General features: G+C 41.6%; 2 protein-coding genes across 2 annotated transcripts; one reads left to right on the top strand and one right to left on the bottom strand.

Annotated features, from left to right (window-relative positions):
* Positions 1-5,035: 5,035 nt before the first annotated feature.
* Positions 5,036-6,717, top strand: LOC139435382 (gastrula zinc finger protein XlCGF57.1-like). The gene has a single exon (XM_071206023.1). The coding sequence runs from the start codon at positions 5,171-5,173 to the stop codon at positions 6,425-6,427; it is 1,257 nt and encodes a 418-aa protein (XP_071062124.1). The 5' UTR covers positions 5,036-5,170; the 3' UTR covers positions 6,428-6,717.
* Positions 6,718-12,605: 5,888 nt separating this feature from the next.
* On the bottom strand, positions 12,606-24,625 carry LOC117460749 (zinc finger protein 79-like). The gene is made up of 2 exons (XM_071206101.1): positions 24,496-24,625; positions 12,606-15,319 (listed from the first exon to the last, which is right to left on the bottom strand). Exons 1-2 carry the CDS (start codon positions 24,623-24,625, stop codon positions 14,310-14,312), a joined length of 1,140 nt encoding a protein of 379 aa, XP_071062202.1. The 3' UTR covers positions 12,606-14,309.
* Between the last annotated feature and the right edge of the window lie 376 nt (positions 24,626-25,001).

Raw genomic sequence — 25,001 nt, forward strand, 5'->3', positions numbered from 1 at the left:
AAAAAAGTGTTAACAAATCCAGAATATGATTTATATGTTGCTGGCTACCGCAGAATGCTGTGGTAGCCATGCTGGTTAAGGGTGCCTTGAATTCTGAATAAATCACCAACAGTGAAACCAGTAAAGGCTGGTAACTCTGTGTTTATCCTCTGAGCAGAGGTAACTCTTCCTTTCCCGGGGGGGTCCTCATGAGAGCCAGTCTCATCATTGCGTTCCATGTTTTTTGCGACTGCACTTGAGGATACATTCAAAGTTCTTCACATTTTCCGGATCGATTGGCCTTCATTTCTTAAAGTGATGATGGACGGTCGCTTCTCTTTACTGAGTTGAGTGGTTCTTGCTATAATATGGATTACAACAGCAGTCAAATAGGGCTTTCATCTGTGCACTAACTCTACCTCTGCACAACATAACTGATGGTCTCAAACACATTCAGAAGGCAAGTCATTCCACACATTGACTCTTGACAAGGCGCACGTGTTAATTGAAAACCATTCCAGGTGACGACCTCATGAAGCTGACTGAGAGAAGCCAAGAGTGAGCAAAGCTGTCATCAAGGCAAAAGGGGCTACTTTGAAGTATCTAAAATAAAAATCATTTTCTTGATTTTAGATCATTCCATATGTGTTCTTTCATAGCTATGATGTCTTCAGTGCTAATCTACAAAGTAGAAACAAATTAAAATAAACAAAAAACATTGAATGAGAAGGTGTCCACATTTTTGACTGGTACTGTATATAAAAAAACACACATATTTGAACACTTAGCAGGTTCCCTCATCTATAATCATTTATACAAGCGCAACTTTGAACATGTGCAGCAGTAAAATGCAACATACAAAATAATCAAGGAACAACATAAATGTAACACTGACAGGGAACATGTTACTGCACCATCATTACTGTTACATAGGAACGTGCTGTCAAATGTTCTGTTAATACTTGCATACTTTTACTTAAATAAGGTTTGAATGCAGGATTTTAATTTGTAACAGTATTTTCATTCTATACTGTAGGAGTAGTGTATATGTGAACAAGCCCGCCTTAACCTGCCATCAGGCCCTAGGGCTGAACCAATCAAAGTAATGTATAGCCTCGGCAGGCTCTGTGATCGTACTTCTCCACTCTGCTCTACGCGTGCCTCGTCCTCTCCTCCAGATGAGTGACGTATCGGGCCTCCCTCATGTCCAGTTGCCGTTGGCTCCCCTCCACGTAGCAAGTCCTCGTCGTCCTCTCCATCTCCTCCATCAGATAATGTCCCTCCTGTCTGTTTTTCCTCTCCCGCTACTCCATTGCTATCAGAACCAGACGGCCTACTTGGCTCCGAGGCCTCGCGGCCGGCACCGCTGCCGCTCGGTACAGAACTCATCTGTCCTTCCTCCTCATCCTGGCCTACAGGTTTAAAATAATCTGTAGGCTTCGGCATTTTTTGTAATAGCTGCTTGTCGTTTATTCTGTTACAAGCTTCAAAGTTGTATTTATCATCTGAATTTGCCGAAACAAGTTTAATATTCTGAAAGCCAAGACTTTGTTTATTTGAAACCAGATGAAAACAAACTGTAACGGACACTGCCGTGTTATCTATGATTACTATATTATTACTATATATTCTGAAAGCCAAGACTTTGTTTATTTAAAATTTAAAAAAAACATCAAATACATTTTATTTTTTTTAAATGGCTCATGATAGGCCCCTGATCTCCATAGGCCCCTGGGCTTCAGCCCAGGTCAGCCCGTGCATTAAGGTGGCCCTGTCTGTGAACGATCCCAAATAGAATTCATTGTTTACATTGCAGCTAGTGCTACGCCAGAAGAAAAAAAAATGTTTCATTTTTAACTGGAAGTGGAAAGGGGCTGGGCTACATGAGGTGACTTGAGCCAACAAAAATACACAATAGGTGGGACCAGAGCTATTTAATAGAAGAGTTACGACACCGGAAGTCCAAAAACGGTTATCGTCACGTGGTTCATGTAGACGAGGGATCGTTCCCTGGAAGTTCATGGCGGGCAATGTGAATGCATTGATAACAGGAGATAGAACTACGATTTTTGGTAATTATTAGTGAATAAAGGTTTTGATTTGCAATATTTATACAACAAATCGATATGTGTAAGTATTTACATCAATATGTTTTCAAAAATAAAATCGAATTTGCTAATATTAAGTGATAATATTAGGATTAGTGTGAACAACTAGTTTACATGTTACTAACAGTGCCTTGGTTAAAGAGCCTGTTGCTGTTTATTTATAGCTTTGAATTCTTTCAAACCAATAGTATCTTCTTAAACTTGTATGGTAGTCAGGAGGATCACTTTCTAATGTTTATTGATACATTTAGCGGGAGGAGATCTAAAGCAGGGGTGGGGAACCTCCGGCCCCCGGGCCGTATACGGCCCGCGAGACAATTTGGAACGGCCCTCGAGGTAATTTATAAACACATGCAAAAAAGAAAAGAAATCTAGACCGCAAAAAAATTACACAAGCGAGTGCCTGTTTTTCCTGGCCACGGTCAGGGTCCGTGAACACAACACGAGCCTAACGTGTCATCACGTGGTATATGTCTCGTCTGACAGGGGTGTAGTTCTGACGGAGAGCACCAGAACGTGGCTCGGCACTTCAGATAAGGAGCCGTACACATGCCGCAGTTTTTGCATGGCTGTGTCTTTAGTTGAAAGCCCAGAGGCGATCTGTTCATCTGTCATACTGATCATACAGTCAATAACTTTGTTGTTATTAGCATCTGGTTAGCTAGCTATGCTAACAAATATAAGAAGCTTTTTCTACAACCACTGAGGTAAAGGCACATCTTTATATGATCATTATAGTTATAAAGAAATAAGAGAATAAAGTAAATAGGTATAAAATACTATATGACAGTAAAAAAAAGTTGTTATTAATAAACAAGAATACAGTTTGAAAGGGGAGTGATTTGTAAAATATCCATAAAGAAAAAGTAAATATGCTTACAGTTCTGTTTCATATGGGTGTTGAGAGATTATCCATCGATCTCTTAATGTTGCTCTCAAAGTGCATCAGATTGATGCTTTCAACTTCAACATTTAAAAAAAAATCTTCCCGGGAGGAGGTTAGGTCCCCCCCCCCCACTTAAATCATGTCCACATGGATAGGAAACTAAATACATTTGCACATCTTTCTGTTTTGGTGGTCATGCCACAACCGTGCACGTGCATGCATAGTGAGTCATGGTAAAATATCTGGATTAAGAGGTTGCTTTTTCTTTGCACAGCATGAAAGAAAGAAGAAATAAATGGGCTGTGATTTTAGTTTTTTTAAGCAGAGGTCAATAATTTGTACGGCCCTCTGAGGATGTTGAAAAAATGTAAATGGCCCTTGAGAGGAAAAAGGTTCCCCACCCCTGATCTAAAGTAATGCTTTAAAATTCAGATTGGATTCATTTCTACCATTTTCTTAAATTCATGGTAGTTTCAGTAATCCCCTGGTAATTGAGGACATCTAAATGACTAATGTCGTCTTTATGGCTTTCAGAAAGGACAGGAGACCGACAGGATATGATGATGATGTTAAATGTGTTGCTTTAGGAACATCCATTGCAAATACATGGAATTCAATAAACATAGAAGAGCATATCATGCAGTTTGTCGGTGCCTTTTCCTCCGTGTTGTCCTGGTTTGCTGTGCTGCCTCCTAGTCGCCACCATGGTTTGCTGTGCTGCCTCCTAGTCGCCACCATGGTTTGATGTGCTGCCTGGGGATGCTCAAATCGCTCAGAGAAAGGAGTACGAATGTACGGCTTCCCCACTGACACAGAGCGGAGGAAAAAATGGCTGGCTCAAGTCAGCAGGAGCAATTTCACGACCAACAGCAACAAAATATGTGATTTATATACAAACACTGCATTTGCACTTTTTCACAAAACGAAAACCACACCATTGGGAGAGCTTAATGTTTTGTTTAATACAAAAAAACAGGGAAAGGCTTGAAAAACACAGAGTTGAGACTCAGGGTGCAGGGTGAGGGTCTCAGTGCAGGTATTCAGGCTCCATTGAACCCCCCTCTGGTTCTTGTGCTGAGAGAGGGAGCAACAGACAGGAGAAAGGGTTATACACACCTATATAGCACACCTATTGCCTTGGGGAGATAACGTGTTTACTTATATAAAACAGTAGTATTAAACGTACTTGTGTTTTCACTCTCACTTAAGTCCCTCTCCCTTTGCCATCAATCCAGAATCAGCTGAGCTGCAACATTATACAGACAGGTAATAATCAACAGAATCACAAGGACACAATATGGCTCTGCTAAAAACACTCACTCTTACACGCACCAAAGTTATATTTATCTAATATTTAACTCCCTCCACCCCCGCATACAATCCCGTTTAGGAGCCCCTCTTCTCTAATTCAACATGTTGGACGAAATGACATAGACAGAACGGAATTTACAATTAAAAGGCTGTTCAACGTGTGTTGCTAACTTGCTTCGGTATGCTAGCTTAATCTGTTATCTGTAAACGTTCCCTAAATCTACTAATTTAGGGATAATCCACTGACATCCTTTAATATACATGTTCATTTGAATCAGATGTACTGATAATATCCGCAATATACATCTTTAAACTTCTTCTTACCTTTAAAAGTCCGTCACGAACGGTGTATTATGCTGCAACTCCACAGCTCTGCCAGCCTTGGCGCTAACTTCCGGGGAACGATTGAGAGGCTCCACGATCCGCCATTGCTGTAAAAAAGTGGTCCATTGGAGTGAACGGAGATGTCGTAACTCTTCTATTAAATGGCTCTGGGTGGGACTAAGAAAGATAATGTGAAAATATAAAAACAAAGGCATTAATTAGGGCGGCAAAATGTCTCCCATTGTAATGGTGATGAGATTTTTAAATGCTAACACTTAACAGTTTGTTCTGACTGTGTGTTTCCTGTTTCCTGCAGACATCCAGCAGCTGGTGGTGGTTAAAGAAGAGCTTCTCCCTGACCAGCAGGAGTGGAGCACCAGTCCTGACCAGGAGGACCCAGAGCCCCCTCCCACACATTAAGCAGGAACAGGAGGGAGAGCAGCTTCAGGAGCTGGAGGAGGCTGATATCACCAAGTCCACTTTCACTCCTGACCCTGTGAAGAGTGAAGATGATGAAGAGAAACCTCAGTCCTCTCAGCCTCATCAAAGACAAACTGAACACATGGAAACAGAAGCTGATGGAGATGACTGTCGAGGACCAGAACCAGCCAGGAAGTCAGATCCAGAGAGCAGTTTACAACCAAAGACTGAGGACTCTTCTGGACCTGACACTGGAGACTCTTCTGGACCTGACACTGGAGACTCTTCTGGACCTGACACTGGAGACTCTTCTGAACCTGACACTGGAGACTCTTCTGAACCTGACACTGGAGACTCTTCTGAACCTGACACTGGAGACTCTTCTGAAACTGAGACTGGAGACTCTTCTGAACCTGACACTGGAGACTCTTCTGAACCTGACACTGAGGACAGTGCTGATTGGAAAGAGACCAGAGAACCTGCATCAGGCTCAAACTCAATACAAAATAGACATGAATCTGTCAGTGGTCCACGACGTAGTGCTGAAAAGAAAACATTCTGCTGCTCAGTCTGTAAGAAAGCTTTTTCACATAGTGGACATTTAAAGTCACACATGATAATCCACACAGGAGAGAAACCATTCAGCTGTAAAGTCTGTAAGAAAGCTTTTTCACACAATGTAACTTTAATGAAACACATGAGAATCCACACAGGAGAGAAACCATTCAGCTGTACAGTCTGTAAGAAAGCTTTTCCACAGAGTGGACATTTGAAGTCACACATGAGAATCCACACAGGAGAGAAACCATTCACCTGTACAGTCTGTAAGAACGCTTTTTCACATGATGGAAGTTTAAAGGACCACATGATAATCCACACAGGAGAGATACCACACAGCTGCTCAGTCTGTAAGAAATCTTTTTCACGGAGTGGAAGTTTAAAGTCACACATGATAATCCACACAGGAGAGAAACTATTCAGCTGCTCAGTCTGTAAGAAAGCTTTTTCATGGAGTGGAACTTTAAAGTCACACATGAGAATCCACACAGGAGAGAAACCATTCAGCTGCTCAGTCTGTAAGAAAGCTTTTTCACATAGTGGACATTTAAAGAGACACATTAGAGTCCACACAGGAGAGAAACCATTCAGCTGCTCCGTCTGTAAGAAAGCTTTTTCACGGAGTGGAAGTTTAAAGGACCACATGATAATCCACACAGGAGAGAAACCACACAGCTGCTCAGTCTGTAAGAAAGCTTTTACACATAGTGGACATTTAAAGACACACATAAGAGTCCACACAGGAGAGAAACCATTCAGCTGTAAAGTCTGTAAGAAAGCTTTTTCACACAATGTAACTTTAATGAAACACATGAGAATCCACACAGGAGAGGAAAAATAGATCTACAAAGTTTGTGACAAAAGATTCAAATGGCGTAATCGTTTAAAAAGACCAAGTGTGTTGGTAAGGGAAACTAAACAACGCCAACAGAGCGATACGTCTTCTTTCCAGCAGATGGCATAAATGTTACATCATGCAGTTCAACTGTCATCTACATATTAGAGATTCAAAACAGCAATGTGTGAGATAGGGCTAGTAATTGACTATTTCAACAGAATGTGAAGAGGTTACAGTCTTGAGGCCATGTCCAATATGTTTATGTTTTGTTTGATTAAATCTACTGAAATGAGCATTCAATGACTCAATTATTCTGAATTACTGTCATTACATCATGGGTCTGCATTGCAATATTAGAACGGATAAAACCCAACTTTATTTCTTCCAAGTTGCGGGTGTTCATTGTTTAGAAGTCCGCTGTGTTTCATCCAAGCTTCCACTGCGTGCTCCGATAATGCTGAAAGTATCTGTATGTTTTACCTGTTACATTACACTTTACCAAGTGTAATTCACTGGACAGAGACAAGAGATAGTGGATGGATCCAGAGGAGAAGCAGAAGATAGTCTGCATAGTAAAGTGGGAGGTGCTGCTACCTGTCTGTCTGAAGGGACTGAAAGGTGGGAGGTGCTGCTACCTGTCTGTTTGAAGGGACTGTAAGGTGGGAGGTGCTGCTACGTGTCTGTCTGAAGGGACAGTAAGGTGGGAGGTGCTGCTACCTGCCAAACTGGGTCCCTCCCATTTCCGCTGCTCCTGTGGTGGCTGCAGCCTGGCGTGGTGACGCAAATTGTTTGGCGTGGCAGCGTTCATGTCCTACTCTCTACCGGACAGGTAAAGCACTGCAGTCTGTCATTCATTCATGGGCACAAGCTACACACTGCTTATATATTACAGCACAAGTTTTTGTTGAATAGATTTGAGTGGTTCAAAACTTCGGGTCGCGAGTTGTTGACAAAGGAAAAAAGTGGGTCCCGAGGTCTGACACGTTGAGAACCACTGGCCTGTGCCAAGGTCCAGCCCTGTTTGACACAGAGATTATTTTAATACTAACCTGTTATAACTAAAGCCTTGAGGTTTAGTTCTAACACAGAAACAAAGCAAACAGCATTTTCCAACCAGGAGAAACACTTTTAAAATCAGCTCACTCTCAGAGTTTCATGGATTATTAAAGGTCCAATGTCATGGCCATTTCTACTGATCATAATTCCATTGTTGAGGTCTACTAAAATAGATTTTTAATGTGCAATTTTCCAACGAAGTGAGGAGGAGCAGGAGGAGGGATTCGATCCGGTCCGATCTGCGGCGAGGTGAGGCAGCAACTGTCGAGAAGAATAGCTGCCATCAAGCAGGTAGTCGGCGTATTTATGGGGGAGTGGATTTGGCAACTGGCGAATGAGATCGCTGATTTTCACTGGGTGCCGGTGTGTCAATCAGTAGTGTCCGTGTCTTTGTTGTGACAGTTCGTTGAGGAGGTTAAACAAGCATGTAAATAAAAAGAGTTCATCGCTAAATGGCGCACAACATTAAAATCACAACACTATATGTAACATGCAACAATTATATAAAAGGTTTAACCATCCGTCCCACTGTCAACATACTGACTTTATTCACTTTGTGACATCTGCTTTTATAGAGTGGTTACTAAAACTATCCCTTTAAACTGTAGATCTATATTGTAACAAATTAAATCTTCCCCAAATTCGCAGATGAATAAGAATCTCTTAAAGAATAATTTGTTTATATGATGAAAAGATTGAATAAAATAAACCGGGGACTTCCGGTCCGGCACAGAGATGGAAGCATAGAGCAACACTCTCCCGACCTAAAATATCTAAAAACACTGTCCGAACAACGCAATCCAACTCTTTGAGTGCATTTAAGTCAACGGGGAAATATCGGACTGACGAAAAATGTCCAGAAAAGGAAAGAGAAATAAAACACAAAGTAAAAAGCATGACGAGGAAGAAATCGATCAGCTGTCTCAAGTCAGTAACAGCATGGATGATGACACGCAGCCAGATGACGCAGTTCCCAGCAGGGAAGCTCATATATGTGTAATTTTAAAAGAGCTGCAAGACTTTAGAAAAGACTCCTGCCAACAACTCAACGGAATAAAGGAAGACATCAATACAATTAACAAAAGAATGGAGGAAGCAGAGGAACGAATTGACGCAGCCCAGGATCCAGTCATGGGAAGAGGTTGTATCTGGCCTAGTGAAGCTACAGGTACAGACAGAGGCTACACTGATGGACCTAGAGCAGGGGTCTCCAACCTTTCTTCATCCGAGAGCTACTTTGAAAAAATGAAAGTGGCCAAGAGCTACTTGCATCACATCGCTTACATTTATTCATATAGCACTCATCAGTTGAATTAAGCTATACTTTTGTACACGTGTGAAATTGCAATACCTAAAGCTTATCACAAATCTTAACTTCACATCAAGGTCCAAGAAAACGAAAATGTCTCACAATGTCCTTAATCACCACCTGACAAGCATCGTATGCACTTATGGTCAAATAAGTGCATTCGCTCTTTTTTTACAGTTAGTGAGATGAATGGCACACACACGAGTCCACCATACATGTGTATGCTGGACCCACTTAGGTTCACTCTAATAGTCATTTGAATGTTGATCAGTCAGTCTTGTTCTGTATTTAGATTTCATGCCATTCATGCCAGAAAAAGCTGCTTCACAAAGGTCTGTAGAACAGAACCAAATAAAGCAGACATTTTCAGTGCTTTCTTATAGTTTTCTGGGTCTACAAGGCTCCAGACATGTTGTGAGTTTTGCTGAGACTTAAACTGAACATGATTTTGGAGATTTATAACCTCCATCTCCATCTCCACAGGATTAACACTGAACAGTTCAGCCATCTTTTTCATCTTCTTCTTCTTCGTCTTGACATTCAATTATAAACCATAATAAATCAACTGTATAGGTCTAGCCTTCCTATATCTGTGTGTGAAATTGTCCCATCCTCAAAAACAAAAAAACTAATACTTCTGCAGTCTAGCTGCAGCTTCTAGCAATGGTCTTCTGTTTAAAAAAAGGATACTGAATGTCCTGAATGTGCCATCACACACATGACTTGAGTCTGAACCATGGGTCTGAACACAGCAGACAACAGGAGTATTTACAACAGCATTATAAAAACAAAAATACTGCATGTGGGTGCACACTCACATTCTCTGTCTTACTGTTACGTATCCCATGAATGCATGAGACTAAGTTAGCTTCATCATATCTCAATCAGTGATTAAGTGAATAATAAAGGTTCTATCAGGTCACTATCAGCCTGTCACTCATTATTTTCAGGGAGGGGGCGGGGTTTGGAGGAACAGAGAGGAGACGGTGATCGCGGAAGCTTTCCTCCTGCCTTCACAAACTTTACACAAGTACAGTATGTATCAACTGAAAATAGCAAGAGGACATTCATACTCTGCAATCCAAGACTTGATTAAATCCACCAAAAACCGGACATGACGATAACGAGTGTTTTTCATAAAACACAAATCCCTCCCTGTGTGTCTCTGAGCCGCAGCGACAGGGCCTGATTCAGAGCGGGTCATTCTGCTGTTGGTTCTGGACTGATGTTGCTGGATAAAGCAGACTGCTCCGTGTGTGGTGTCGCTGTGCCGCTGTCACATCTGTTCCTTGATCTCTGCGTCACCGACCAATTTGATATTCCTGTGACAGAAAAAATTCTAAAATAAAAAAACGTTATTGTCCAGCCGCGGCCGAAAAATCAAGAAGCAACCTTACTACGCTATAATCGATAATCGAGCGGCGAGCTACTGAAAAGCTGACCGCGAGCTACCGGTAGCTCGCGATCGACGTGTTGGAGAGCCCTGACCTAGAGGGACGAACACGCCATGAGAATGTAAGGATTTACGGAGTAGAGGAAGGAGCAGAAGCCATGTCGACATCGGTGATTGCATTTGTGGAAGAGCTACTAATTAAAGACCTGGAACTGACCCCCTCTACGCTACAGATCGAGAGGGCGCACCGTGCGCTCGGCCCCAAACCTCCGGCCGAGGCCTCACCGAGATCTCTGGTGGTGAAATGTTCAAGTTTTAAAATGAAAGAAGACGTAATCAAAAAAGCCTGGCAAAAAAGGGTTTTTATTTCAAAGAAAAAAAGGTCCACGTGGACCATGATTACGCACCTGAATTGCAGAGAAGCCAAAGCGGCACTTAAGGAAAGAAACATAAGATTCCAGAGCCCATTCCTGGCCAGATTAGAAGTGTTTTATGATGATAATCCAGTGGTCTACAACTCAGCTGAGGAGGCAACAGCAGACATGGTGAAGAGAGGGATAACAGTGACTGTTCGAGCTCGCTACTGGACCAGATTAACCGGCTGACCTGGGAACCCAGCAGAAAGCGAGGAGGTCAACTGCACCCAAGCTCCAAGCAACATTACAAGGAACGGCTCCGAAGCTTCGACATCGGGATATCTGATAAGTAGCCTATATTTCATAAACACCCTCTTTAATGGATGCTACTTTCTGAAAATCTTGGTTAAAAAGAAACAAGAACAATACGGCTATTTTGAGGCAACTGAGACTATTATTTTTTCTCTTTTTTCCTTGCCTTTACTATTATTTTTCTCCCCACCCAAAGGTTGAGACCAAAGTGAATAGAAGGCTTATACCACGGGCACATGTGAGCCACATTTTGGGTCGGTTTGCTACTCTCTGTATTCTATGGACCATTGTTTCAGCTTTAGGGCTGAAGAGGGCCCCCTCACATCACTAAGAGGACGAGACTTTCCCTCCACACTCCAACATTCCAAGGCCCAATAGGTGGCCTTAAACCTGGAAGTCAATGTCACTTATGTTTGTGGATATTACTTTTTTTGGTTATAGTTTTGGATGTTATTAATGTTATATATACAACAGGGGATGCGAGAAATGATTTAAATGTAGGAACTCATGGATTTAAAATAAAGGCATATAATCACCATGCAAAGTAAAGGGTCAATTAAAATAATTACACACAATGTGAACGGTCTGGGAAATCCAATTAAAAGGAATAAAGTAATGTCAAAATTAAAAAGAGATGGAGCAGAAATAGCCCTCCTTCAGGAGTCTCATCTAACAAAACAGGAACACCAAAAACTTAAAAAGTGGAACTTCAGTCCATATTCATCCTCTTATAGAAAGGGATCCAGGAGGGGCGTAACTATCTTAATCTCCACTAAATGAAATTTCGAATGCACATATGAAAAAAGGACAAAGATGGGAGATATGTACTTATTTGGGGAAATTTGGAGGGTACTTTAGGTACCCTCCTGAATGTATATCCCCCCCCGGGATCTGAATGGTCATTTTACAAACACATTTTTGAAATAATAACATTGGAGGCCCAAGGAATTCTAATTTGTGGGGGAGATTTCAATGTTAGACTTAACCCAACTTTAGATACATCAAAACCCCTTCCCTCAGGAGGGAAACAAATCACCAAGAACATTAAACTGATGTTGGGAGACCTAGGGCTCTCGGATGTATTGCGAAACCTAAATCCGTCTACGAAATATTTTACCTTTTACTCACACCCACACTCAGTATATTCAAGGCTTGATTATCTGTTCATGTATCAGAACGATTTTTATAGGGTTCAAAATTGCAGTATCGGGCCCATGGACTTATCAGACCATGCTCCGGTCTCCATGGCATTAAATCTAGGACTAGAAAGGAAAAGCACAATCTGGAGACTGAACACAGGAATTCTTAAACAAATTAGGCCTCAAATCAGGACCGATATAAATGATTATCTGAACGATAATGATAATGGAGAAGTGTCCCCAATAATCTTGTGTGATGCATGCAAAGCTGTCCTAAGAGGAAAAATAATAATAATTGTATATTTCTCAAACATAAATAAGCAAAGAAAAGAGAAAACAAATCAGCTTCAAACAGAACTAAAACATCTAGAAAATATACATAAGAAAACCCTAAATACAAAAACTAAAATGGAAATAGATAAAAAGAAGAACGAACTCCATGAAATCCTCTCAAACGACGTTAAAAAAAAAAGATCTTTCTAAAACAAAGTTATTATGAGGTAGGAGGTAAATCAGCAAAACTACAAAACTATTGGCTTATAAACTAAAAAAACAACAGGTAGAAAACACAATTTATAAAATAAGATACTGAAACAAGTATTATACATAGTAATTTAGAAGACATACATCAAACTTTTGTCTGTTTCTATAAAAACCTATACACTGCCTAAAATAGATAAAACCAACATCAGGAGTTTCCTTGATTTGATAACTTTTCCTAAAGTGAGGGATGAGCAAAATCATAAATTAATTCCAGAAATGACGGGAAAAGAAGTAAAAAAGGCAATCGCTGACTTAAAACCCAATAAAGCCGCAGGGCCAGATGGTTTCCCTTCTGATTGGTACAGGGAAATGAAGGATCTACTGATCCAACAATGACCGTATGATCGCCCATATTGACGCACCTCATTCCTAAACTTCTAACAGATACAACATAAACCGATCCTTCAGCCTCATATGAGCTCTCAGATACGTTCAAAATTAAACTGTCATCGCTGTCTGCTGTGTGCGCCATTGTGCGTTTACATGCAGAAGCTGGGATCCTGAACGGTGCAGCTGGAGCGATGTGCCCGCAATGACGTCACACATCATTTGGCGGGACTTGAAGAATCCCCGAGAAGATCCAGAAAATGGTCAACATTGAAGGGCAGATTAATGGTTATCAAAGTACAAATATCCAAACTCAGTTCAGTAACGGTTTTCAAGGGGACAATATTTACTCAAATTGATGGGTTTGGATGATGGGGGAAACTCGTGTCACAGGTTCTTTAAGAGTGCGCTTAAGACCTTCCTTTTTGATAAAGCTTATAGTTAGGGCGGATTAGATTCAGCTCCTAGTTTTGCTGATATAGGCTTAGTTTGTCGGGGGACATCTTACCTCTTCCTTCTCTCTGTCTATACCTGTGTACTCTCATGTTCTGATTAACCCAGCTTCGCCAAATGTCTTTCTTTTTGGTGTCTATATATGCCGGGATCCAGAGTCATGGATGATCCTGCGGTCCTGTGTCCTGCATCGCGAGCCCTGGATCTTGAGTCGTGGCTGTGGTCCTGGATCATAGGTCCTGGATGGATATCCTCGTGGATTCATCTTCCTATTATACACACATGCATTTCCAAACATTTGGACTACCTATGTTGCAAATGTATTATCTTTTCAATGTACACACGGCATCTATGGCACGTCTGTCCGTCCTGGGAGAGGGATCCCTCCTCTGTTGCTCTCCCTGAGGTTTCTCCCATTTTTCCCTTTAAAACTGTGGGTTTTCTCCGGAAGTTTTTCCTTGTACGATGTGAGGGTCTAAGGACAGAGGGTCTAAGGACAGAGGGTGTTGTATTGTCATACTGATATTTTGTACAAACTGTGAAGTCCACTGAGACAAATGTAAAATGTCTGATATTGGGCTATATAAATAAACATTGATTGATTGAGTTGTAAGCACAGTGGCAATCTGTTGTTATTAGCATCTGGTTAGCTACCTATGCGAACGAATTTAAAGAGCTTTTCTACAATCAGGTGGAAGAGAGCTCGCTCCTGAGAGGCTCAAATAACCTCAGCTCAGTGAGGTTAAGGCACACCTTGATATGATCATTATAGTTATTAAACAAGAAATAGTTGGGTCAAGGGGTCGTAGAAATTAACATTTGTGATTATTAGCGAATCGGTTGCAGGTGGGTGAAAACAGGCTTAGGGAGTAACGTATTACATGTAACGGCATTAGGTCATCAGGATACAAAATAGACAAATGTATTCCCTTACCAACACACTAGGTATTTTTAAACGATTAGACCATTTAAATCTTTTGTCACAAACTTTGCAGATCTATTTTTCCTCTCCTGTGTGGATTCTCATGTGTATCTTTAAATGTCCACTATGTGAAAACAATTTCTTACAGACTGTACAGCTGAATGGTTTCTCTCCTGTGTGGACTCTCATGTGTGACTTTAAATTTCCACTCTGTGAAAAAACTTTCTTACAGACTGAGCAGCTGAATGGTTTCTTTCCTGTGTGGATTATCATGTGGTCCTTTAAACTTCCACTATGTGAAAAAGCTTTATTACAGACTGTACAGCTGAATGATTTCTCTCCTGTGTGGACTCTCATGTGTGACTTTAAATGTGCACTCCGTGAAAAAGCTTTCTTACAGACTGAGCAGCTGTGTGGTATCTCTCCTGTGTGGATTATCATGTGTGACTTTAAATGTCCACTCTGTGCAAAAGCTTTCTCACAGAATGTACAGCTGAATGGTTTCTCTCCTGTGTGGACTCTCATGTGTGTCTTTAAATGTCCACTCTGTGAAAAAGCTTTCTTACAGACTGAGCAGCTGAATGGTTTCTTTTCAGCACTACATTGTGGATCACTGACAGATTCATGTCTATTTTTCAGTGAGTTTGAGCCTGATGCAGGTTTTCTGGTCTCTTTCCAGTCAGCACTGTCTTCAGTGTCAGGTTCAGAAGAGTCTCCAGTGTCAGGTTCAAAAGAGTCTTCAGTATGGTCCTCAGTCTTTGGTTGTAAACTGCTCTCTGGATCTGAGTTCTTGGCTGGTTCTGGTCCTCGACAGTCATCTCCATCAGCTTCTGTTTCCATGTGTTCAGTTTGTCTTTGATGAGGCTGAGAGGACTGAGGTTTCTCTTCCTCATCTTCACTCTTCACAGGGTCAGGAGTGAAAGTGGACTTGGTAATATCAGCCTCCTCCAGCTCCTGAAGCTGCTCTCCCTCCTGTTCCTGCTTAATGTGTGGGGGGGGCTCTGGGTCCTCCTGGTCCAGACTGGTGCTCCACTCCTGCTGGTCAGGGAGAAGCTCTTCTTTAACCACCACCAGCTGCTGGACGTCTGCAGGAAACATAGTCAGAACAAACTGTTAAGTGTTAGCATTTAAAAATCTCATCACCATTACATGGGAGACATTTTGCAGCCCTAATTAATGCCTTTGTTTTTATATTTTCACATTATCTTTCTTAGTCCCACCTATTGTGTATTTTTGTTGGCTCAAGTCACCTCATGTAGCCCAGCCCCTTTCCACTTCCAGTTAAAAATGTAAAAGGGTTTTTTCTTCTGGCGTAGCACTAGCCGCAATGTAAACAAGGAATTGTATTTGGGATCGTTCACAGATACACTACTCATACAGTATAGAATGAAAATACTGTTACAAATTAAAATCCTGCATTTAAACCTTATTTAAGTAAAAGTATGCAAGTATTAACACAACATTTGACGGCACCTTCTTATGAAACAGTAATGATGGTGCAGTAAAATGTTCCCTGTCAGTGTTTAATTTATGTTGTTTCTTGATTATTTTGTATGTTGCATTTTACTGCTGTACATGTTCAAAGTTGTGCTTGTATAAATGATTATGGACTATGGATTACAAGAATAAACGGTTTATTGAAATGTGTCATGTATTTTAACAAAAACTTACCTTAAAAATAAATTATTCTCTGTTGGCAAAATTAGCTGCATTTTCTGTAATTTTACAAAAAATGCTTTTGTTATGCCTATATATCACTGTCAAATACATGACAAATACTGTTAATACTCATTTAAAAAATGTATAATTGCAAGAAAATATATGAGTAAAGAAAGAAATATTTTGTAATTTTGCTTAATTTAACCACTACTTTACATTGATAAAATGAAAAAACACAGGTACTGACTATCCTATTAGAGTAAAAAAAACTACATTTGAACACACTTTCACTTTATTGCTACATTTGTATTAATTTGAAGATTTAATTGTTAAATATATGAATTTCATGTTATAAAACCTGTGTAAAACCATAGAGTTAAAAAAAACGTGACTGTTATTAGCATGCTGGGTGCAAATTCCTACCAGTGCACAATTCAGATATAAAACGATGCTATAACCCACCAGTAACAGCCATAGACTGTGGGTTATAGGAGACATTTGTCTATGCCATGAAACATGATTATATCTCTTCGCTGGCCTGGGAGCGCCTTGGGATCCCCCAGTCAGAGCTGGTTGATGTCGCCAGGGAAAAGAACGTTTGGGGCTCTCTGCTGGAACTGCTACCCCCGCGACCCGACCACGGATAAGCGGGAGAAGATGGATGGATTTATGCATCTATAAACTAGCTCAGAGCTGTCAGCATTCACTGCAGGCAAACCTAATGTGACCATTCACTTATGATTTCTAAGAAGAAGAAGATATAATGTATTCATCCCTCAGAGGGAAATATCTTCTCCCAATCTGTTGTGTTTAAACACATTACACACACAGGGAGGATATACTGTACATGCACAAACACAACCACATGCGGATCGCAAAGAGGCTGCCAGATAGCCGGCGCCAGGGAGCAGTTTTGGTGTTTGGTGCATTCACAACCCAAGTAACCTTGACCTGCTGATCTCTTTCAACACAAGAAAAAGCTGTGCCAATTTCTGACATCATTTAGCTTTTCAGATGATCAGAGATGCGAAGCTACCGCAAAGTCACTTGTGCAGCTAACGGTGATTGGCGGTCAGTATGCAAAAAACACATTGAGTTTCACTGTCAGCGAAAAATGAAAGGATCTGGAAGTTAAATAACATTAGCATCTTCCCCTAGGCCTTATCACACTAGCATAAGCCCATAACATTGAACATGCTAGCAAGCACTTACTCTGAATATCAAAACCTTGTTAGCAGTTAGCTACCTGCTAAATTGGCATTAGCTTTGCAATTACAGTAAAGCACTCTACTAACAAACAACCAACTGTTGTGCGTTCACAACCCAAGTAACATTGACCTGCTGACCTCTTTCAACACAAGAAAAAGCTGTGTACATTTCTGACATCATTTCGCTTTTCAGATCATCAGAGACGTGAAGCTACCGCAAAGTGCCTTGTGCAGCTAACACAGAGTGCATTCTCGTAGCGATTGCTACAACTGCATGTGTTTGTTAGGAAAGTAGCTTTTAGAAATGTATCGATGTTCTAAAATGTGTGACTTTAACTCAATATTTAAAAAACAGAGTGATTGGCGGACAGTATGCAAAAAACATATTGAGTTTCACTGTAAGTGAAAAATGAAAGGATCTAGAAGTAAAATAACATTAGCATCTTCCATAAGCCTTATCACATTGTAGGTAGTTGAAGGTTGAAGGTTAATCCATTTGCTATGGCTACAACTGCCTCGTGGAACAACAACGTTTTCCTTTCTATTTGTTTAATATAGGAATGCATCTTTGTCTATCACACTTTCATTTCATTTCAAACCTTTATTTAACCAGATTGGTCCCATTGAGATCATAGATCTCTTTTTCAAGGGAGACTTTGCTTCTGTAGATCTCCCATCTGACTTTATTGTGAGCTTGTGTTTTCAAAAAGTAAATTGAGCATGTTTTATGAGACTGAACAGTCACATAGGGTATTGGACTCTCTTAAACCCCAGGTAGGTGCAGAATAGGTTTCTCAAAAATAAAGCAATCAGGAAGGCAGTACTATGCATGACTACAAATGATAGTAAACTATATGTACACATTGATTAATACCTACTTAACTTGTACTTGGGACAGGACTGCAAAGTACAGATGGGATATTCCTGATCATAATCAAATTTATATAAATGTGTACCAACATTAGTTATCAGTGTTCTCAATTTAAAAAGAATAAACTGACAATAAAAAAAGTCTTATAACATATTTTGCTTGTGTCTTTAGAAGGCCATCAGTGTTTGTTTTTTTATGTATCAACTAGTTACATTGTCATTTTGTAAATTAAGAAAATAACATCCAAAGAATTAAACAATTATAATTGCAATGTAAATAGTTTGCACCCCATTTTTTTACTTTTAAATTAATCTTTATGGTGTGGTGTTGCCAATTCTTAAAATAATACAAGGATTGGATGTTCATCAAAGGATTTTCAGGGCAATCGATTTGCAGCCAATCAGAGACGAGACTTCTGCTGCACATGTTTCAGAGTTACTTTTTAGCAATATTATTTAATAAATAGTTTAGCTAGCTAACTAGCATACATTGTCCCTAATGTTAGATCAATCCTTAGTTTTATAATCGATTTTTTCATGGGCATAATGTTATACACAATACATATTATCCATATCTGTTAGATCCCATGTTAAGGCTATAAACAGAGGTGGGAGAAGTTCTCAGATCTTATACTTGAATAAGAGTAAAAGTACTCTGTTCTAATACTTGAATTGGTATTACTGTACTTAAAGCTGCTGCTGTGTTATTTTTTGCTCAAGCATGTGCAAACTTGTGTCTCTTGTTTCCCCTCAGCTGTTAGCTGCAGTACTAGTAATTGCAAGCTACCAAGAATGGAATGGTTGGTTTATTGTTTGAAAAATGTAGTGTTATCTAGCAGTATGTAGTGTCCAACTCCGACCAGCAGAGGGCGCGTTCGCTACACTGTGTTCGGGGACAAAGAGAAGTCTCACGTGAATACGTTCAGAGAACGTAAACACACAGTGTGTGTGTGTGTGTGTGTGTGTGTGTGTGTGTGTGTGTGTGTGTCAGGGTTTCCGTTAGCCGGTAATTACCGGTTTTTAGCTGGTAAAATGTAATAAAAACCGGTAAATTCAAAACCTGCCAGTCAAAATGTCCGATGCTCCGATCGATCGGCCGCCGATCATTATCGACCGATATTCACTCTTAATAGTTTGATCTGTGCTCTCTATAAAGGCCGATCAGGAGAGCTGGATCTGATCGTTATGGACATAAACGTGAGTGAAGTGTAACCGGAAGCGAGAAAGAGATCAGATCAGCTGCTGCATAATCACCTGAAGCCCCGCCCACTGTTTAGCATGCTGCATGAGAAACTGACGGGCTGTCAGGAGAGAGGGAGAGAGGAAAAGAGAGGATCCGTTTCTCCCATGTTATTATTCAAAGTTAATTTAAACTTTTGAATAATGTAATTCATCTACTGCAAGTAGTTTCTTTGAATGTAATAATTATGTTGTTTGTTGAATCATTTATTGAAAAATGTATCTGAATTTTCCGATTTGTAACGATTATAAACTGAAGCAATATAAAAATGACTCCCATTAACTGAGTTTTAAACATCAGCATATTACCGGTCCTATTCCGGTAATTACCTGCTAACGGAAACTCTGCAACACAATTATTATTATTGAAACATGACCGGTAAGTTTCAAATTTGTCCGGTAAAATAAATTCCGGCGAGAAAAAATCCTAGCGGAAACCCTGGTGTATGTGTAGTGTGTGTGTGTGTGTGTGTGTGTGGCGAACTGTGATAATAAGATACATATTTTTGCTCTTTGCAGGTAAGAACGGAGAGTTGGAATTGTGTAATTGATGAGTGAATATGTTATGTGTGAGTTTATGATCCCGGTTGGACTGTATGTAGTAGTGTTTATGAACGTTACTTGTTCAGCAAATGTAACGCATGGAAAATGGCTAGCTAGTAGTTAGCACTGGTGGCCTAGTTAGCTTGAGCGAGCGTGAGGCGGGAGAGTAGAACTATGAGCCGGTCTAAAGAGCCCGGACTGCTCGTGTATAGTTAATAGATAAATAAATAAATAAGTTAAAAGGGATACATAATCGATTTGGTTAATGTGACAATATTCGGTAGACATGATTATTGTTTGGATGTTGATGCAGATGTTCATTATGTTTCTGTGTTAGGATAGTGAATACGTTCAGAGTACGTAAACACACACTTGAGTGAAGTCACGGTGTGTGTGTGTGTGTGGCGAACTGTGATAATAAGATACACATCCGTCATAGACGGACGAGCAGAGGAGGATCATGGAGAAAGCAAGGGACGAAGTAAGCAGGATACTGCTGACGCTGGAGGAGAGGGAGCTCATTTCCCTGTGTGAGCATCTAAAGTGTAACGCACCTGTTGGGGGGTTTGCCAGCAAAACAAGACGCACCCTCAACAGGTTGGTGGAGACGACGTTAGATGAAATCGAGGAGGATGAAGAGTCCGCAGAGTCGTATCAGCAGTATCTGTAGCATGTGCTGTCCTACCTGGCCTCTCTGAAGCCGACACCGGGGGAAACTGAGGCTGAGATTGTAATTCAGGAGACAAGTGAGTTAGAGAAGTTGAAAATGCAGTACCAGAAGTTACAGCAGCAGATGGAAGAGGAAATCGGGGCGTTGGAGGAAAAGATCAAGCGGAAGACACAAGCAGCAGGAGAAGACACAAGCAGCAGGAGGAGACACAATCAGCAGGAGGAGACACAAGCAGCAGGAGGAGACACAAGCAGCAGGAGGAGACACTGCGCCTGCCAGCGTGACCGCAAAGGTAGAGGACACAAGGACTGCCACCACAGCACCAATCAGACAGCCCGAGGTGATGCTGAGGCGGGAGTTCCAGATAATTGGACAGATTGGTGAAGCGGGGCAAAAGGACAAATTGTCCTACACAAGCCTCATCAACCAGATCGAGTCTGGACAGCGGAAAGCACATGGAGAAGCGGAGATCATTGAAGCAGTCACACGTGCTGTGAGCCTAGGTCTTCATCTGCGGGAGATGTTGGAAATAAAGCGAGAGCTGACGCTGCACACCCTCAAGACCATACTCAAGGGTCACTACAAAGTGGACTCCTCCTCCGACCTACTGCATCGCCTGATGAACATGACACAAGATCCAGCAGTCAGCGCAGAATTTTTTATTCAGAGCAATAGAACTGAAAGAGAAGCTAATGAGAAAAGCCAGTGATGATGATGCAGGTGAGGAAGGTGAGCAGTTTAGCCCAGCGCTAATTCAGAAAAAATTCCTCCGCTCCAGACTGGTCTTTACAGTGATGCGGTTAAGTTCCAGTTCAAGCCGTATCTCAGTGACCGTACTGTCATAGATGAGGTGTTAATTGAGCGAATCAGTGAGGCTGCAAACTTAGAACAAGACAAATAAAACTGAGAAAGTCAGTCATAAACAAGCCCCCAAAAGTCAGTGAAGTGCAGCCGGAGGTATATCCACCTGACGCCTCAGCGGCAGCAGTTGACACTGTTACTCACCGTGAAGCAGGGGGGGAAGAGTAAGAAAAGTCAGGGACCCAAGACAGACCCAATAGGAGCGCTCAGGGCGGAGGTTCTAGAAATTAAGAAGTTGATGTTACAGACAGTGGAGGCCACACAAGCTAGACCGACAGAGAAAACGTTCACACCCAGCCGTAGTCGGCCCAGGGGTTGTAGGGCGTGTCAGGAAGCTCAGATAGGTGACTCCTGCAGACATTGCTTTAAGTGTGGGCAAGAGGGGCATCTCTCCAGAGGATGTCGACGGGCCAGAGAGCAGCCGGGAAACGAGACCGGCCTGCCGAGCCGGGACCCTCGGTAGCCCGTGAATCATCCAGCCTCAACATGCAGCAACCTGTCCCCCCTCCCGCACCGCCTCAAATCTCATCAGTCAACTACCTCCCACCACGACGCAAGGGGAAAACTCATCAAGTTGAATGCGAAGAGACACATTGTCCACTGCACACTGGATACAGTTCCAGTAGTAGCATTATGGGACTCAGGCGCGCAGGCGACCATCATTAATGAAGAATGGAGAACGCTGCACTTACCACACAGCACGGTGCAACCTCTCAGTGAATTATTAGGCTCAGACATTTTGTTGGGAGTGGCAGCCAACCAGACTGAGATTCCCTTCATGGGCTGGGTGGAGGTAAAGTTTAGACTAGGGAAAGAATCCGCCAGGACAAAGCCACTTCTAGTACCTATTTTAGTGTCAAGTGACCCACACGTAGCAGCGGAGCCCATCATTGGCTACAATGTGATAGAGGAAATAACAGGAGAGGGTAGTCAGACAACAAAGACAGAGACCATCCATACTGTGTGTCAAGCCTTCCAGATAACAGTCAAGACAGCACAAGCAGTGCTTCAGCGTATCCATGCCCCTATTAGTGAGGAAGATGTAGGAATGGTACACACAGGAAAAAGAACAATCACTCTGGGCTAGGGCTGAATGATATACCGTGTCATGGCGATAACCGCGATATGCGCATGCGCGATATTCAAACCGACGTGCGGTTTTATTCTTTCTAAATGCTAACGCACTTTAGCAGAGAATTCAAAATAAAGATACCCTTATTACTTATCGAAACTGCACATACAATATATCCGATTAAAGCTGAGACTCCACAGATTATTTAAGTATAGTATCTAAGCCAGGGGTGGCCAACCCGCGGCTCTCGAGCCGCATGCGGCTCTTTGCATAGTTTAATGCGGCTCTTCAGTTCATATCGAATTTTATATGTGTGAGTTTGGGGGAGAGACAGACTTCTGACTAGTGTTGCACGGTGTACCGATACTTGAAAGGTATACCGCGATATCCTGCCGTTAAAAACGTTACGATTCCTCCATTTCATTAGTATCGGTACCAGGGGCGCCGTAAGGAGGTGAAAAGTTAGGATGATTCTAAGGGCCCGTGACTGACAGGGGCGTCAGAAAATGTTAGAACATTAAGAAAAAAAATGTAAGTAACCTTTCATCAAACATCAATAATTAACATTAATATAACGTCATATTGATGATGTACTCACTAAACGTATGATTCATTTAACTTATTTTCTTCCAAAAGTTAATTATCCAAAGCATCGAACACCCCCCTCTATTTATGTAATGGTTTGGTCCTGCCTCCAAACGCTGTGCGGCACCGGCCCTTTCTAGCAGAGAGACTAGTGAGAGCATGTGAGGAGGGATGCTAGTACAGTACTTTAAGAATGACGGGGAAAAGTACTCCGGTGAGAAAGCGCCGTTTTAATAAGAGCCGTGTGTGTTCAGCGCTCTGCTTCCAATCCCTGCACTGCAGCCGTGCCTGCAGTCCCTCCCCTCTCAAGCACGCGCAAGTGCCTCCCCGCTCTTGTGCACGCGCTAGCTGCTAGAGAATGTGAGAAAACGAGAAGCATGGCGGCAAGTGGGAGTGCGACTGCCGCTGCGCCTCGGCTTGTTGACAAAGAAGACGCCAGAAGCAACATTTTGATGTATTTTAGCTATATCTCTGACAGTGAGGGCAAGCCTACGGACACCACGAGGCCTGTCTGTAAGAAATGTATTAATTGTATTTAATACGAATTCTCGTCATTTATTGTTCTAATTGTTTGGGTTATGGTTCTGGTGTGAAATAAAGCACGATAATTACATTACCCTTTTTTAAAGAAAAGTATCGAAAAATAATCGGAATCGCAATTCTTGACTTCGTATCGAAACCAAAATGTTGGTATCGTGACAACACTACTCCTGACAGTTAAACCTGATATTTAGTAGGTCTGTTAAGTATTGAATGTTGATCATTCTGACGTAATTTGGCCGGTCAAAGTTGTTTGGGCTCGGATAAAATCGCTCCGTTACTTTCGTCCCGTGTTACTTTCGTCCCGGCTCTCCCTACGTGTGTATGTGTGGTGTCAGGTGTCAGTATGAGAGGATGACAGCGCATCTAATTTTGATGTGGCCCAAGAGCCAATCACAATAATACCTGCAATGCAGTGAACCAATCACCTTTGAGGGGGGGGGAACCTATTGTTGATTAAACACTATCCAGTGTTTCCCCTACCATTGTTTTGGAGGGGCACTGCACCCCGCCAACGAAGCCCCCCCTTAAATTGAAGGTGTTTTTTTTTTTTTATATATATATATATATATATATATATATATATATATATATATATATATATATATAGCACCAAATTGCAAATAATCTATAACTACTGTCACTTTTCACATTGAACATGTGCTCTTTTATTAAATAAACTAAACGCTTTTATTTTAAGTTGTGAGTTTAGTGTTTTTGACCCTAAGAAACACTGATGAATTAATCAATAATCCACAGCTCCTCTCTCTGCTCCAGAGGATTTACAAAATATATATCCCAATGCCACAAAAATGCATCAGTGACGTGGTTGAAATCTTGTCTGCAGAAAACAAAAAACTGAAACAAGTGGTATCAGTGACTGTGTGTTTGATGTGGCTCTTTGCAGTAACATAGAAAAAATGTGGCTCTTAACCTCTGACTGGTTGGCCACCCCTGATCTAAGCGATCCGATCTCGCAACAGGGGAAGCAAACCCAGACATCACAACACGTACCTTTTACGGAGCTTTTACAGGAGATCGTCGCACTGGCGTTATAGTTGTTCGCCGAGGGCGCCAGATCTGTGGAGGCGCTACGCTGACAGCTCCGGGAGGGAAACAAAATGTTTTGACCATTGGTGCTCATCCTAATTTTCGGCATTGATGTAACAACATTCATAATTAAGTAAATGTAACACCCTTTTCATCCCGGTTACACTTTTCATTTGCCCTGTACGATGGGCGCTGTAAGTGATGAAAATGGGGGATGTTGGCTTATCTGGCACCTGCAGCTCACAGCCAAAGTGCAAGTGAGCTTGGGAGTGAGCGAGGGAGAAAGGGAGGGTGCACCGGTACACGCTGTTATTATTAGCATCTGGTGCTAGCTGCTCTAACGAAAGAAGAAGATGTTTCTACAAAACTCATAACACTTTTTGTGAGTTTTACGGGGTGTGGTTTGCAATCCGCCCAGCCAATCAGACATAGGAACCTTTTTCTCCCACGAAAGTCCCTGCTCTCTAGCA

This window comes from Pseudochaenichthys georgianus, chromosome 16 (assembly GCF_902827115.2).
Source record: "Pseudochaenichthys georgianus chromosome 16, fPseGeo1.2, whole genome shotgun sequence".
In the NCBI taxonomy this organism is placed as follows: domain Eukaryota; kingdom Metazoa; phylum Chordata; class Actinopteri; order Perciformes; family Channichthyidae; genus Pseudochaenichthys; species Pseudochaenichthys georgianus.